Source organism: Chiloscyllium plagiosum, chromosome 32, assembly GCF_004010195.1.
Source record: "Chiloscyllium plagiosum isolate BGI_BamShark_2017 chromosome 32, ASM401019v2, whole genome shotgun sequence".
Taxonomy (NCBI): Eukaryota; Metazoa; Chordata; class Chondrichthyes; order Orectolobiformes; family Hemiscylliidae; genus Chiloscyllium; species Chiloscyllium plagiosum.
The window spans coordinates 4680154-4697427 of NC_057741.1; the positions used below are offsets into that span (position 1 = coordinate 4680154).

At 38.6% G+C, this 17274-nt stretch overlaps 1 protein-coding gene across 6 annotated transcripts in view; it reads left to right on the forward strand.

The window, feature by feature from the left end:
* The window catches only part of adad1 (adenosine deaminase domain containing 1 (testis-specific)), a 94139-nt gene extending 77845 nt beyond the window's left edge, over positions 1–16294 (forward strand). For 5 of the 6 annotated variants that reach the window (XM_043674046.1, XM_043674050.1, XM_043674047.1 and 2 more), the window contains 2 exons: positions 8902–9034; positions 12809–16294. In XM_043674046.1, coding sequence (XP_043529981.1) covers positions 8902–9034; positions 12809–12925 — 250 coding nt within the window. In that variant the 3' untranslated portion in view covers positions 12926–16294. Of the gene's footprint in view, positions 1–1302; positions 1430–8901; positions 9035–12808 lie in introns of those variants that run through there. The other variant, XM_043674051.1, reaches the window with a different exon arrangement.
* The last annotated feature ends 980 nt before the right edge of the window (positions 16295–17274 follow it).

A 17274-nucleotide genomic window follows, 5' to 3' on the forward strand; every position in this document is an offset into this window, starting at 1 on the left:
TTAGCAGATGGATTGAATTCAAGAGTCGTGAAGTGATGTTGCAGCTGTACAGGACTTTGGTTAGGCCACAGTTGGAGTACTGTGTGCAGTTCTGGTCGCCTCACTATAGGAAGGATGTGGAAGCTTTGGAGAGGGTGCATAGAAGATTTACCAGGATGTTGCCTGGAATGGAGAGGAAGTCATACGAGGATAGGTTGAGAGTTCTCGGCCTTTTCTCGTTGGGACGGCGAAGGATGAGGGGTGACTTGATAGAGGTTTATAAGATGATCAGAGGAATAGATAGAGTAGACAGTCAGAAACTTTTTCCCCGGGTACAACAGAGTGTTACAAGGGGACATAAATTTAAGGTGAAGGGTGGAAGGTATAGGGGAGATGTCAGGGGTGGGTTCTTTACCCAGAGAGTGGTGGGGGCATGGAATGCGCTGCCCGTGGGAGTGGTAGAGTCGGAATCTTTATGGGCATTTAAGCGGCATTTGGATAGGTACATGGATGGGTACTTAATCTAGGTTAGAAGTTCGGCACAACATCGTGGGCCGAAGGGCCTGTTCTGTGCTGTATTGTTCTATGTTCTATGTTCTATGTTTCTATGGATAAGGTAAATAGACAAGGTCTTTTCCCTGAGGTGTGGGAGAACAGAACTAGAGGACATAGGTTTAGGATGAGAAAGAAAAATTTAAAAGGCAACTTTTTCATGCAGAGGGTGGTGCATGTCTGGAATTAGCTGCCAGAGGAAGTGGTGGAGGCTGGTACAATTACACTGCCAGAGGAAGTGGTGGAGGCTGGTACAATTACAACATTTAAAAGGCATGTGGATGGGTATATGAATGGGAAGACTTTATAGGGATATGGCCAAGTGCTGGCAAATGGAACTAGATTAGGTTGGTATGTCTGGTTGGCATGAACGAGTTGGACCGAAGGGTCTGTTTCTGTGCTGTACATCTCTATGACTCTAATAAACCTGCGATTAAGTTTGTCTAATAGTGTGAGTGAAGCCATTGTCTTTTGTAATTTCCTAAATGCCTAAATTTCATGAACAATTTTTTTTTAATAGTGCCAATTGTGTTTGAGTTTTGAGTTATTTTAGCAATTCAGCCAACCATTAATCCTTTAAAACATTGGAAGAGGTGGCCCTCTATTCATTCTCATGTATTCTAACATAGCTGTTCTGTCCATAGTGGATACATAGTTAGTATTTTAGGGGTTTTGGAGAAGTGATAATCATGCTAACTTCCACAGAACTAGGCTAATGTCGCAGGAAATGAAAGTGCATCTTTTAACCACCTGGCTTTGGGCCTTCTTCAGAAATGATGGAACTGACCGTTGGGTGACATTGCTAACCAAGAAGTGTGATTGCTATTTTGGGAATGCTCCTGACTCAGGATCTCTGCCAAGGAGATGAAACTCCAACCAAAGTTCTGACTGGACTTCATTTCCTGTACGTATATTGTTACGATGCAGGGTAAACCCTTCTGCTACTTAAACCAAACACACAGAAAAGCTCACTGCGCCTTGTAATCTTTTAAAGTATGAGTGATGGAGAACTACCCAAATTCCACTATTTAACGAAATAAAAACAATTTTATTATTTAACTCTGAAGGAGAACATTAAACAACAACTAGTTACAACTGTAAGCCTCCTTTCTCTTAAATTTGTTATCCCCCTCCCACTCTATAACAATATACTGATCCGATAAAGCCCCTATTAAATATACAGTAAATCAATTATCAAAACTAGCCAGTGTTGTCAATCCTCCTTTGCAAATTTCCCTGGGTCATCTTCAGTCTTCTGCTGCAAAGCTGTTTCATATGACAAGGTACCTTTCAGAGAGAAAGGTTGTGGGCAGTCTGTATGGCAGTAGGTGTTTTTTGTCTCTCTGGCTAACTGTCCAAAATGCCTGTTTTTATACCCCAATGCATCAGATCATCTCATTGATTCAATGTTGTCAAAACAGTAAAATTCAAATTTAATTGCGTTTTTGTACCTTGTGGCATAATTTAAACTGATTGGTTGAATTTGAATTGTTGTGAAAACATAGCAACTAAGGTCAGCTATTTGTTTCACAGCCGAATATTACATTTTTAAATTCTCCAGGACACTGTGACATGACAGGTGTTTACTTGCTTTCACTCTCTCTTAAAGGTACAATACACGCCTTCAACTTCATAATAATATGAAGGATAATACAGGAAAATACCATTGGTAGCTATTTTGATGATTTTCTAAGCAGTTTTATGCAATTTCTAGATCAATGCATTAGCAACATTTTGGTACGCTCTATAATACCAACAGGTTACAAACATAGCAATAAAAAGGACGGAGTACGTTTTTTGCCCCTTTTCAGACTGCTCTGTATGTGATCATATAAGAACTGTTTGTGGCATCGCCAGACTTTGCTGTCAACTTAATTTCTTCATCAAAAATAGATTGATCCTTGCCTTAAGCTTTGCATTAAAAATGTTGAATGACGTTGCTTACACTCTTCTGGGAAGATCATTCCACATACTAACAAACTTCTGAAAGAAAAGAATTTCTGCTGACTGCAGTCTTAAATGGGAGACCATGTCTTTAAACTTGCACCCTCTTGTTCAGAGGGGAAAACATCCTGCCAGCATCCATCCTGCCAAGTTATTTGACCATTTCACAAGATCATCTTTTGTTCTCCTGAGCTCCTTACAGTCCCAATGTGCCCCTTTCCCCATAAGATGGTTTCTGGAATCAATTGAGTGAACTTCTAATGCAAATGTATCCTTCCTTGAGTAAGGAGAACCAAACTATCCATAACCTTTCAAATATGGCCTCACTAAAATTATAAAAAAGCATTACACATACCACAGCTAGAATACTGTGAACAGTTTTGCTCCTCTTATCTAAGGAAAGATATGCTGACATTGGAGGAATTCCAGATAAGGTTCATGAGATTGACTCCAGGAATGGAAGGATTTTATGAGCAGAGGTTGAGTCAGTTAAGGCTGTACATGGAGAGGAGAACTTCCTGAAACATATAAAAGTCTCAGGAAGCTTAACAGGGTAAATGTAGAGAGGTTGTTTCTCCTTGTGGGGAGTGTCCAGAACCAGAGAACATAGAGTAAGAAGTTGTCATTTAGTACAGAGATGATGTTTTTTTTTGGAGTTGCATTATTTACTACAAAGAGCTGTTGAGGTTGGGTTGCTAAGAATATTAAAAGCTGAGATAGATTCTTAATCAGTAAAGGAATTTAGAAGTGTAGTGAAAAGGCAGAAAAGCAGATTTGAAGCAGCAATGATCCTATTTGAATGGTGATATTGACTCGATGGGCCCAATAGGCCTATTACTGTTCGTGCATCTTTTAGTATGAGGCTCTGTACATTAATATCAAAACTTTCCTATTTTTATACTTGGTTCTCTGTAGAGCTATCAGCAACGTTCCATTTGCCTGTTTACTAACTTTTCATGATTCATGTATAAGACTGTCCAAAACCATCTGCACTACAGTAATCTGCTTTCCATTCAAATAGCATGCATATTTTATTCATCCAGCTAAAGCAGCTAAATTTATATTTTAACCACATGAAATATCACAATTTTCCCTATAACAGATTTATCATTTCCTGCTTTCTGTCTCCCTCCTTTCTTGGATAGGGGAATTGCATTCACTATTTTCCAATCTGGTGGGGCATTTCCATGACCTAGAGAATTTTAGAAAAATTACAACCAATACATCTCCCTATTATCCTACATTTACAAGCAGTGTGTTATAATACTCTTCACTTGTGTAGATTGGTGCAGCAGCATAGAGTCAACGCACGGAAACAGACCCTTCGGTCTAACTGGTCCATGCCGACCAGTATCCCAAACTTAACTAGTTCCGCTTACCTACATTTGGACCATATCCCTCAAGTTCTTTCCTATTCATGTACCTGTCCAACTATGTTTTAAATATTGCAATTGTATCCGCTTCTACCACTTCCTCTGGCAGCTCATTCTATACATGCACCATCCTCAGTGTGAAAAAGTTGTCCCTGGGGTTCCTTTTAAATTTTCCCCCTCTGATCTTAAACCTATGCTCTTTAGTTTTGGACTCCACTACACGTGGAAAAAAGATCTTAGCTATTCACTGTATCCATGCCCCTCATGATTTTATAAACCTCTATAAAGTCACCCCTCAACTTCTACACTCTAGTAAAAAAAATCCCAGCCTATCCAGCCTCTCCTTATAATTCAAACCCTCCAGTCCCAGCAACATCCTTGTAATTTTTTTTCTGCACCCTTTCTGGTTTAACAATATCCTTCCTATAGTAGGCAAACCAGAATTGTATGCAGTATTCCAAAAGTGGCCTCACCAATGTCTTGTATGGCTGCAACATGACCTGCTATACTCAAAGTTATGACCAATAAAGGGAAGCATACCAAACACCTTCTTCACTATCTATCCACTTTCAAGGAAATATGAACCTGCACTCCAAGGTCTCTTTGTTCAGCAACACACCCAGGACCTTACCATTAAGTGTATAAGTCCTGCTCTAATTTGCCTTATCTAAATTAAACTCCATCTGCCACTCCTCAGTCCATTGGCCCACCTGATCAAGATCCGATTGTACTCTGAGGTAGCCACTGTCCACTACACCTCCAATTTTGGTGTCATCTGCAAACTTAATTCCTATATTGGCACCCAAAGCATTTATTTAAATGACAAAAAGCAGTGGGGCCAGCACTGATGCCTTGTGGCACACCACTGGTCACACGCTTCCAGTCAGAAAAGCAACCCTTCACCACCACCCTCTGTCTTCTACATTTGAGCCAGTTCTTTATCCAAAAGGCTATGCTTGCTCGAAGCTAGATATATTTATTCACAGGATACACATAGAGTCATAGAGATATACAGCATGGAAGCAAATCCTTCAGTCCAAATCATCCATGCTGACCACATATCCTAACCTAATCTAGTCCCATTTGCCATATTCCTCTAAACCCTTCCTATTCATGTACCCATCCAGATGCCTTTTAAAAGTTGTAATTGTACCAGCCTCCACCACTTCCTCTGGCAGCTCATTCCATACATGCACCACCCTGTGCGTGAAAACATTGCCCCTTAGGTCCCTTTTAAATTTTTCTCCTCTCACCCTAAACCTATGCCTTCTAGTTCTAGACTCCCACACCCCAGGGAAAAGACCTTGTCTATTTACCCTATCCATGCCTCTCATGATTTTACAAAACTCTATAAGGTCACCTCCTCAGCCTGTTATGCCCCAGGGAAAACAGCCCCAGCCTATTCAGCCTCTCTCTGTGGCTCAAATCCTCCAACATCCTTGTAAATCTTTTCTGAACCTTTTAAGTTCCTCCCGATAGGAGGGAGACCAGAATTACACAGAACATTCCAATATTGGTCTAACTAATGTTCCATACAGCTGCAACATGACTTCCCAACTCCTATACTCAATGCTACGACCAATAAAGGAAAGCAAAATAAATGCCTTCTTCACTATCCTATCTAACTGTGACTCCACTTTCAAGGAACTATGAACCTACACTCCAAGGTGTCTCTGTTCAACAATACTCCCCAAGACCTTACCATTAGGTGTATAAGTCCTGCTCTGATTTGCCTTTCCAAAATGCAGCACCTCACATTTATCTAAATTAAATTCCATTTGCCACTCCTTGGTCCATTGGATCAAGATCCCTTTGTACTCTGAAGTAACCTTCTCCACTATCCACTACACCTCTGATTTTGGTGTAATTTGCAAACTTACTAACTATCCTCCTATGTTCACATCCAAATCATTTATATAAATGACGATCTCTGCCATCAGGAGAAATATGTAAACATTTCATCTTTTTCAATTAAACAAAAGCTTGGAACTTTGTATTCCGTGGTGTTTTCCTCATGGCAAAACAGTGAGCAATCGGAATTGACCTGCCATTTTTCCATTTTTAAAAAAGAAACTTAGGCACTAAGTGTTTCTTGGTGCTTTCTCCAAGGCAATTCGTCAACCATTCAGAAATTGGTTGCTAAACAATTGTCATCATTTTTCACATGCAGTATGAATTGTTGCTCTTTGAAATTTGGTGTTCTTACATGTGTCCAAATAAATTCAAGGTAAAAAGGTTCAACAGCATTTTACTTTTCTTTGAAATGTATATGTGTTTATATGATTAAATGACTAATGTTTTTGCTCATGATAAGTGAAGAATAGATTATTTTGTAGGACCATGGTGTCTTATATGGTGTATTTAAGATAAAATGACAAAGGTTCTTTGAGTGCTGTTTAGAGCAGAATTTCACATCTTGGTCAAAGAGTAGACTTTAAAGAGTGCCTTAAAATAGGAAAAAGGGGCAAAGGTGGAGAGGTTTAAGGAGAGAATTCCAGAGCTTGGTTCTAAGTAACCGAAGACATAATCGTCAGGTGCAATTAAAATTGCTGTAAAGGCCAAAATTAGATGAGTGCAGATATTTTGGGATTGTCAGACCCAATTAGATTACAGAAAAATGAGATGAGACCATAGAGAGAGTTGGAAACTAGAATCAGAAATGGAGTCAGTGGTAAGAGTTTGGAGTGGTGATGGAAGGCAACGGCCTTTATAATCCAAATATTTAATGGGTGAAAATTTCTGCTTGTCCACTATTAGTTATCAGGAAAGCAATTTGATATTTTCACAACACTGGAAGAATTGCAAAAGACGGAAGAGTTGTTAAGCTAGATGTCGCCATGGCATATTTTGGAGGAAAATAAGTGTTTTTGAATGAGACACAACATGTAAATGAACAATAGGATGATATCAAGCACAGATCCTGAGAGGACAACAGAGTGATGAGAGTGAGAATAGTTTATGTTTATTATGGTCATATAGAATTCTACTTAAACTGAATTAGATGGACTCAAACAAGAAGTTCCAGGGAAAATAAGCACTGATTCACGAGGCAATAACATATTCAGTGACTTTAGCATGAGGGCTATGTTGGACATGGGACAATAGTTTGCAAGGGGGTGGAGTCAAGGATTTTTTTTTGAGGAGATTGATAACCTATATGAAGTGGAATGACCCAGGCATAATCCAGTCTTTTCTGACCCATTTGTTATTTCTAACTGCATTCATATGTCTCTACTTCTTTAAAACAAAAGCAAAATGTTGCCCATGTTCGAAAACTGAATTTGAAACATGATGTTTGATAAAGACAACAAATCCAGTAGCAACTATAGAATAAGAAACCATTAACATTTCAGTCCAATGGCTCTTTGAAACTGTAGCGAGGTACAAAAGTTATGAATTTTACTGTTGAAAAGTGGGTCGTGAGAAATGACACAAGATCTGGGCAGGAAATCAGAGATTAAAGGTGTTATAGAACAAAAGACCCAGAGTGTTAATAGAGTAGATGCCAAAAGCAGAATAAAGTTTAACTCTGACAGAAAAAGACAAGACATTGACACTGAAGTGCTCGAGGAAGCAGGTGTATGCAAAAGATGAGGATGCAGCATTCGCAGCAGTCTTCAACCAGAAGTACCAAGTGGATGATCCATTTTGGCCTCCCTCAGTAGTCCCTGGCATCACAGATGCCACTTTTCAGCCAATTCATTTCACTCTGTGATATCAAGAAACAGATGCATTGCATGTTGCAAAGACTATGGTCCTGATAGCATTCTGGCAAAGTACAGAAGACTTGTGTTCCAGAACTTGCCATTCTCCTAACCAAGCTGTTGTAGTACAACTACAATGCTGGCATTTACCCAAGAATGAAGAAAATTACCCAGTTTGTCCAGCACAAAAAGCAGGACGAATCCAACCTAACCAATTACCACCCCTTTAGTCTACTCTTAATCATCAATAAAGTGATGTCAGTAATGGATGATTCAGTGGTGGAAAAGCCATTGAATGTCAAGGGATGATGGTTAGGTTCTCATTTGCTTGAACTGATCATTGTCTGGCACTTATGAGGTGTCAATGTTGCATATTGCTTACTAGCCCAAACTTAGATATTGTTATAATTTCTGGTGCCGAGGTTGATGCGTGGCTTCTCTAAGTTTCATTCAATAAAGACATTTTAGTAGTTTTGATACAACTGAAATGAGTGGCATGCTCGGCCAGTTTTGAGGGCAGTTGAGAGTCAGCCACATTGCTGTTTGGCCTGGAGGGATACTTAGGCTGACCAGGTAAAGACAGGAGCTTTGCTTCCCTAAAGTATAATAGATGGATCTTTACAATCAACAGTAGTTTTCATAATAGCATTTTATGTATTGAAAAACCCCTTTACTTCCTAACCTGTGCCATTTGTTTAATTCTCAAATCTATAACATTTGGTCAGTATCAAAAAACTGCCAATCCAAAGCCTTTAAGATTCTACATTCTAATTTGATCTTGACTCCTCAAATTATCTCAGATAACATCCCTGTTAATGTTAGGAAGGTAATCATTTTTATACATTTTAAGACGAATTTAGAAATTTCTAGACTAATCTGATTTCCGACATTGTCGTCATCTTGTTCTTATCAATTTTTAGTTTTTTTTTCTTTGTCATTTTCTCTCCATTTATTTCCCCCCTCTCCCTTTTCTCTCTTGGTTACAATTTGATTCTAATTTCATCTTTCTTCTTTCCCATTCATTTGTTTTCTTTTGTTGTTTCATTGACCATGGATCATTGGGTATAACGTTTAAGACATTCCCGATATACTGCCATAAAATTACATTTACTGCCATTTGCGGTGTCTTCTAAAAAACAAGGTTTAAAACTTCAGTTCACCTTGTTCACTGAAATTCACCATTCCAGCAGTTTGGGCCATTATTTGAAGATTTTCACTTGAGGAATTTATACAAATATGATTAATTTCTTTTGTGACGAGTTTATCTCCTGAAATAAACCTGTTTGAATACTGAATTTGGAATTGCTTCTTATTGTCCTTTTCAAAACTGATATTTGTTTTTATTTAAGCTCGCCGTTTAAAAGTGGTACCTCCATGACTAGTCGCTTGTGCAAAGCTGCCATGCTGAGTCGTTTCTATCTTGTTGCAAAAGAAGCAAATAGAGAAGATTTATCTACGGTTCCAACATATCATGCAGCAAAGGTAAAGTTACTTCCAGCTTTAAGAATCAACTCACAGTAAAATTTCTAGTAGCTATAATCTATGTTCAGAAAAATATCATTTTATTACATTGATTAAGGTCATCACTTTAGCCTTCATCTTCCTGGCAACAGTTTGTTCAAAACCTAGTGTCATATTTGACCATGAGATGAGCTTCCACCTCATTCCTGCTATGACACAGCCTATTTCCACCTCACCCCTCTTTGATACAGTTTCAATACCTGTGACTGACAGTTCACAGCCTTGGTCTGTTCAGTTCCAAAAAAAAGAGTTTTTTTTATGCTACCATCATGTTGGCTGAAGATGTGTCCGTTGCACAAAGTTTTTCCAAATCTAGTGCCATCTTGCAGTCAATGCATGCTTGACACAGTTAAACATTATCTATAAGTTCTAGTTTGTTTGGCTTCCATTTCTCTGTTTTCAGTTTAATTTTGCATCCATTAAATGCAACTTATTTGGGATGGTCAATAAGTGTCTGATTTTTACAGATTTCCTTTTTTTGGGGAGAGGAGGACTGTTCATTCATATGGATTTCATTGCAGATTTGTTAACAGTACATTTTGCTGGATCTTTAACATTATTAGAATCTTCATTTCTTTAATTTTAGAATGTTTAATTGCTTAATAAAAGCTATTATGCATTTGTCCATTTTTCATCAATAATATTAGGAATAAACAACAAGGAGGCAATGACCTAATGATAATATCACTGGACTGTTAATCCAGAAATTCGAGAAATGTTCTGGGGACCCAAGTTTGAATTCCACCATGGTAGATAGAATTAGAATTCAATAAATATCTGGAACTAAGAATCTGATAATGACCATGAATCACTGTCAATTGTTGAAAAAACCTATCAGGGGAGAAAATCTGCCATCCTCACCTAGTCTAGCCTTTATATGAGACTCCAGACCCACAGCAATGTGGTTGACTGTCATTTGCTGTCTCAAATGTTCTAGCAAGCCACTCAGTTTCATCAATCACTAGAAAGTCTCAAACCAAAAGACTGAAATTAGATGAACCATCTATCATCAACTGACACACCGGAAATTTCAAAGGTAAAAACAGCCCTGTCAAAGTCTTCCTTAATAACAGACACCACTATTACCCTGGATACGTCCTATCCCACCATCAGGACAGGCCCCACAGTTTCTATGGTATGCTTTGGGAGGGAGTTGCCCTTTAGAGACCGCAACATTGACTTTAGACGTCATGAAGTCTTACAGCAGCAGGCAAAACATGGGCGAAGAAAGGTCCTGCTGATTTCCACATTCCAGTCTTTGATTCTTATATAAAAAGCAAGCGGGTAACTAGAGAAAAGATTGGTCCACTAAAGGATAAGGAAGGAAGGCTGTGGGTCGAACCTGAGAGAATAGGTGAGATTCTGAATGATTACTTTGCATCAGTGTTCACTGAGGAGAGGGACATAATGAATATTGAGATTAGAGATAGAAGTTTGATTACTCTGGATCACATTGACATAAGTAGGGAAGATGTGTTAGGTAGGTTAGAAGTTATTAAGATGGCAAATCCCCAGGACTGGATGGGATCTATCCCAGGTTGCTGAGGGAGATGAGAGAGGAAATAGCAGGGCCCTGACAGCTATCTTTGTAGCATCCTTAAACACGTGAGGTGCCGGAGGACTGGAGGGTTGCTCATGTTTTCCCTGTGTACAGGAAGGATAGTAGGGATATTCCGGGTAACTACAGACCAGTGAGCCTTATGTCAGTGGTAGGAAAGTTGCTGGCAAATGTACTGAGAGATAAAACCTACTTATATTTAGAAAAGAATGGGCTTATCAGTGATAGGCAACATGGTTTTGTGCGGGGGAGATCATGCTTTACCAACTTAATAGGGTTCTTTGAGGAAGTGACCAAGTTGATAGATGAAGGAAGGTCGGTAGATGTCATATACATGGACTTTAGTAAGGCGTTTGATAAGGTTTCCCATGGTAAACTAATGGAGAAAGTGAAGTCACATAGTGTGCAGGGTGTTCTAGCTAGGTGGATAAAGAACTGGTTGGGCAACAGGAGATAGAGAGTAGTAGTTGAAGGAGGTTTCTTGAAATGGATAAAGGTGACCAATGGTGTTCGACAGGGATCAGTGCTAGAGCCACTGTTGTTTGTGATATACATAAATCATTTGGAAAAGGGCACTGTTGGTATGATCAGCAAGTTTGCAGATGACATAAAGATTGGTGGAGTAGCATAGAGGACTGTCAAAGAATACAGGAGAATATAGACAGACTGGAAAGTTGGGCAGAGAAATGGCAGATGGAGTTCAATCCAGGTAAATGTGAGGTGATGTGTTTGGAAAGTCTAATTCTAGAGCAAATTATACAGTAAACGGAAGAGCCTTGGGAAAAGTTGATGAGCAGAGAGATCTGGGAGTTCAGGTCCAATATACCCTGAAGGTTGCTGCACAGGTGGATAGAGTGGTCAAGAAGGCATATCGTATGCTTGCCTTCATCGGATGGGGTATTGAGTATATGAGCTGGCAGGTCATGTTAAAATTGTACAAGACGTTATTTCGACCGCATTTAGAATACATTTAGAATACAGTTAGAATACAGTGTACAGTTCTGGTCACCACATTACCAAAAGGACATGGACACTTTGGAGAGGGTGCAAAGAAGGTTTACGAGGATGTTGCCTGGTATGGAAGATGCTAGCAATGAAGAGAGGTTGAGTAGGTTAGGATTTTTTCATTAGAAAAAAGGAGATTGGGGAGGGACCTGATTGAGGTCGATAAAATCATGAAGAGTATAGACAGGGTAGATAAAGATAAGCTTTTTCTCAGGGTGAAGAACTCAGTAACAAGAGGTCACACTTCTAAAGTGAGAGGTGAAAAGTTTAAGGGGGATACATGCAGCAAATACTTTACACAGAGGGTGGTAGGTGCCTGGAATGTGTTGCCAGCAGAGGTAGTAGAGGCAGGAATGGTAGATTCATTTCAGATGCGTCTGGACAGATGCATGAGTAGGTTGGGAGCAGAGGGATACAGATACTTAGGAATTGGGCTATAGGTTTAGACAGTAGATTTGGATCAGCTCAGGCTTGGAGGGCCGAAGGGCCTGTTTCTGGGCTATAAATGTTTTGTTCTTTGTTCTATCCTCCCTCAGCTGTAGAGATTCTTTGATTTTAAGGACACTCAGTTCCTGATCTGATTAGACCCTTTGTTCTAACATGAAAAGAGATACATTCCAAAAGTGAGGTGAGAGTCACACTCCTTGACATCAAGGCCACATGTACCAACTGTAGTATCAAAGAGCCCAAGCAAAACTGGAGTCAATGGAAGTCAGGGAAAAACTGTCTCCAATGTTGGGGTCATACCTGGTTCAATTATTTCATAAATTACTTAGAAATAGGTTGCAATACTTTCATGTCCCTGGGTCAAAATCCTGGAATTCCCTCCCTAACACCATTTGAGGGTCTACCTACACCAAATGAACTAGAACTGTTCAAGAAGGCAGCCAACCACCACCATCTCAAATGCAACTAGGGGCAGGCAATAAAAGTTGACCCAGCCAAATCCCACAAGTGAATTTAAAAATACATTGTGTGTGTTAAAAAAAAACAAAGCCAAGGTAATAATTAGAATTCCACTTTTCCAATCAGTATAATGCTTAATTAATTGTGATAGAAAAAGTCTTCATATCAATTGCTAAATGATTTGCTGCACATTTTCACCATTTTGTTTTTACTACAAATTTCCAGCACTCATATTTTGTAGCTCTTCAATTTGTCATTCCTTTCAGATGATGGCAAAGTCATATCAAGAAGCAAAGATTTTGCTGAAATCATCACTGGTACATCATGGTTTTGGTTCCTGGTTGGTCAAGAATCCAAATGCTGAAGTATTCCAAATGCAATGAGGAAGAATACTGAGAAAATCTTGGTTAAAAATCACACAACTCCGGCATCTCCAAATCGAGAAAATCTTGAACTGTAAACTCAATCACATGCGCTTCGTTTCTTTATATCTAAAGGCTGCTGTATATTGGTGTGGATAATAGGCAAAGTGCAAATTAAAGTTTAGAATGTCTCTTGTTTTAATTCATTCTAGATCATCCATTCTACTAGATCATCCATTCTACCATAGAAATGTTTGTACCTCAATAAATCTCTTCAGATTCAATTTTTTTAAAAAAGAAAAGAACCCCTTGTTCACTCATCGCTCTACAAAAGCAGTGTGATGATGATTAGCAGTTTGTTACTGATGTTTGCTGTAAAGGTTCTTTGGCTGAAAAATAACAGCATACTGGATAACATTGGCTAAAATTCAAACTACTTTATTGTGAAAAAACTATTTTGCAGTGTTATATTTAGTTCTTTGGTACAGCATTGAAGTAGTTAATACTACACAGAACGCACCTAAGTATTTGGTTACCCTGTTTTTACACTGTTTGCAGTGGAAACAATTCTGTTCTTGAAAGTAAGCCTGATTGAAAATATATATGACATGAAGTAGATGGGAAACTTATGTCAGAGTTAGACATGAAGCTAATTTTTTCCATGATGTAGCACAACTATTTTGACCTCCAAACCAAGAATATAGTATCCTTCAAAAATACACAAATGATTAGATTTATCCAACTTCTTACTGTGTACACAAGAAATCTAGTGGCTAATTAGTTATGCTTTCCAGTGGGGAAGTGCCTAGATTTCACCAGATACTTCTCATGGTTATATGTTCAAGATACATTTCTCATTGTACAAATTACTGAGTACTATTACAAATTGTACTGGTATATTCAATTTAGGTAGAACACTGGAATAGGCCGTCACTTTTTAAAAAAACATTCCACCCTTTATTAACAGATCTTATTTGATCCCTAGGTAATGATAAAGATAATGGTTCCAGAAATCATCATAGGAGAATGCTAGTTCATGATTTGTTAGGCTGTTGGAACTGCTGTAACCATTATACATTGTTGAGATATTTTCAGAATTGAAAGCAATAAATCAAACTGGTTGATGTAGAGCACCTTGCGCTAATTTGATGAATCAGATTTAAACCACTACGTTATGTTGTGTACTATTAAAATGTAATGTTTAGAATATGAGACATTGTCATGCAATATGGAGGCCATTTAGCTTTTCATCATATTTGTGACCTTTAATACAGTGTCTTAAGTATTTGTTATAAGGGTCTTGATCCCTCAACTTGGCACAGAATCCTCTTACCCATCCAGTCTTCCTTGAAAAATTAATGTACAAGTCACCATTTCCCTATCTTGCGAGTGCAGCCAACTCTGCAGTCAAGCCATTTCTGTTCTTGTTCTTGGTTACTAGTGAGTACAAGTTAGCCAAGTAGTAATGCTCTTGAATTTTTTTAAAAAAGAAACATGCAGTTTCCACCATCCTTGCCTTTCTGACAGGTAGTCCAACTGGGAAATGAATTAGATCGCTTGTTGTGAAATTGAGCATCAGACTATTTCAGCTATTGAATATAGATACATAATGTGAAGGTTCTGTTGAGTCCATGATCTCAACTGTTCCACACTGAAGAAATGTCAAAATGGCAGTGAATGAATGTACCATTGCTGATATTAGATCTTAGAGAGTAGGATATCAGTTATCACACTGAAATGGATGGCGGTAGGAAGGAGTGGAGGAAATCTGTACAGCCCATTTATCGTATCAATGAAAAGAATTCTCGGTTTAAGCAACATTCCATCTATTTCAGTTAAATGTTTTTGTAACTAAAGCCTGGTGTAAAAATTGCAAAATGTGGGCAGCAGTAGACAGGTCGATGTGCTGGCCTGATTTCTAATTGCCAGTTAAATTCTATCGCTCGCTTTGACCCCTACTGTGAAATTTTCACACAAATTGAAGATGAGGAAAATCTGAAGAAACTTCACTTTTTGGTGGCACAGAGCAATATTCGCATTGGTGTCAGACAAAAACTGACTCCTCTGGCTCTTCAGAATATCTACACAGGGCTTGTGAAAGTGAACAGTTGCCCATAAATGCATGCTTTTAATTAGCGGAGAACCTAATGCTAGGAAGAAAAAACAAGATCTTTGAATTGTAAGGGAGATGTAGCACAAAATCTTGCATGTTGCACTATTAAGCTTGAGTATAATAGAACTCTAAAACTAAACAGCAGGATTGCACAAAGGATTGTGCAGGAAAGGAATTGAGTGGTGACCTGAAGTGCAATTATGTCTTCATCCAGTACTTGCGCTTGCAAGTTTAACGCTGAAATACCACATCAAAGCTTGCACAATTGTCTTCATGATTTGGATGGTAGCTGGGAATGTATTTTCCTTCATGCAGACCACATTTTCCAAGAAATCTGATTCTGTCTGGACCAGTAATTCTTTTGGCTGTTTGCACACTTGAAAGCAAAGGCTATAACTACAAACTTAAGAGATACTGTGTGTACTTGAGCTCTTTCTTTATTGTCCACTTGCTCTTTCCTACTATTTCTTTGACTTTTATTTAAATTTATTCTAATCTTGCTCCCCAGCCCTGCACCAAAACAAGAATAAGTCTTTCTCAAAACACCTTTTTCTCTTGTGTTTTCTGCCTCATAGGGCTCTGTAAGACATCTTCCAAAAAAAGGTATAATTGACTCAACACTGGCCATCAAGTTTTTTTCTAAAAGGCGATTGAAAGTCCAATGTGTAAAATATGATCACATTGATTAACCCAACCAACCAGATTTATCCTTTGCACATTGAAAAATGCATCCAATTAGGCATAGTTGCCACTGGGTCACTAAACTCAGTAGTGACTTGCAGAGCTCAGTGTTTGTATGATAAGTAGTCACTACAAGACGATATTGAAATAGCGAGTATTGAAGAGAAATAAAATGAAGGAACATTAGGATTGGGGTTTGTAAGTAGAAATTAAAATGTAAATCTTTAATATTTTTGTTACATAGATTTTCTGTTAAGCAAAAGTGTTTCTAACATTTGAATACTTCATTACTGTAAGACTATGGTTCAATTTTGTCATAGTCACTTAATTTATTCAAGGAACTTGAGGTCTAACATGAACAACTTGCAGTAACTAAGTTAAATTCACAAATACATTTGTGAGCCTCTAAAATGTGTATGCAGCACTTCTGTGAATTTATCAGTTTTGCAATCAGTGACCTAAATAATTCTGCCCTCTTATTGTCCTACCTCAGATAGAGAGAGGGATGAGATGGTAATTGGAGGAGTTTGTTTATTCTAGTAATTTGTTAGTGTTTGCTTTGTTAGTTTCAAAAATAAACAGTTGACAACATTTCATTCTGTGTCAGTTTTACATTTTTTTCTCAGCATTTATGTATTAGTCTATTTTGTAAATTAACACAGTCTAAGGGATTTGGATTCTATTTTGATTGGTGTGCAATACTGACCATGGCTGAAAATGTGTTGCTGGAAAAGCGCAGCAGGTCAGGCAGCATCCAGGGAACAGGAGAATCGACGTTTCGGACATAAGCCCTTCTTCAGGAAGGGCTTATGCCCAAAACGTCGATTCTCCTGTTCCCTGGATGCTGCCTGACCTGCTGCACTTTTCCAGCAACACATTTTCAGCTCTGATCTCCAGCATCTGCAGACCTCACTTTCTCCTCAATACTGACCATGAAACATTCTGAACTGACCACCAGGAGTTACAAAAAGACCAGATTGCCTCTTGTGTATTAAATTTCTATGAATATGTTATTTCTTGCAGAACACAAAATTAAGTTGCACATAGCTTTTTTGTATTGGCCAATTTTTTAAAGTGTTGAATAATTGCCATACAAGGAAGGTATCAAGGAGGAGTAAATGAGGACTGCAGATATAGGAGACCAGAGTCGAAGAAAAACACAGCCGGTCAGGCTGGAGAGCTAGAGAGTCAACATTTCAAGTTAGAGCTGCATTTTGTATAGTTGCAGCATGATATTGTGGCTCCGGAACTCAATCCCTCTATGAATGAAACCTAACACACACCGTATGCCTTCTTAACAGCAGTATCCACCTGGGTGGCAACTTTCAGGGATCTATGTACATGGACTCCAAGATCTCTCTGCACGCCCACACTATCAAGAATCTTTCCGTTGACCCAGTACTCTGCCTTCCTGTTATTCTTCCCAAAGTGCATCACCTCACATTTAGCTGCATTGAACTCCATTTGCCACCTGTCAGCCCAATTCTGCAGTTTATCCAAGTCCTCCTGCAACCTGTAACATTCTTCCAAACTGTCCACTATTCCACCGACTTTAGTGTCGTCTGCAAATTTACTA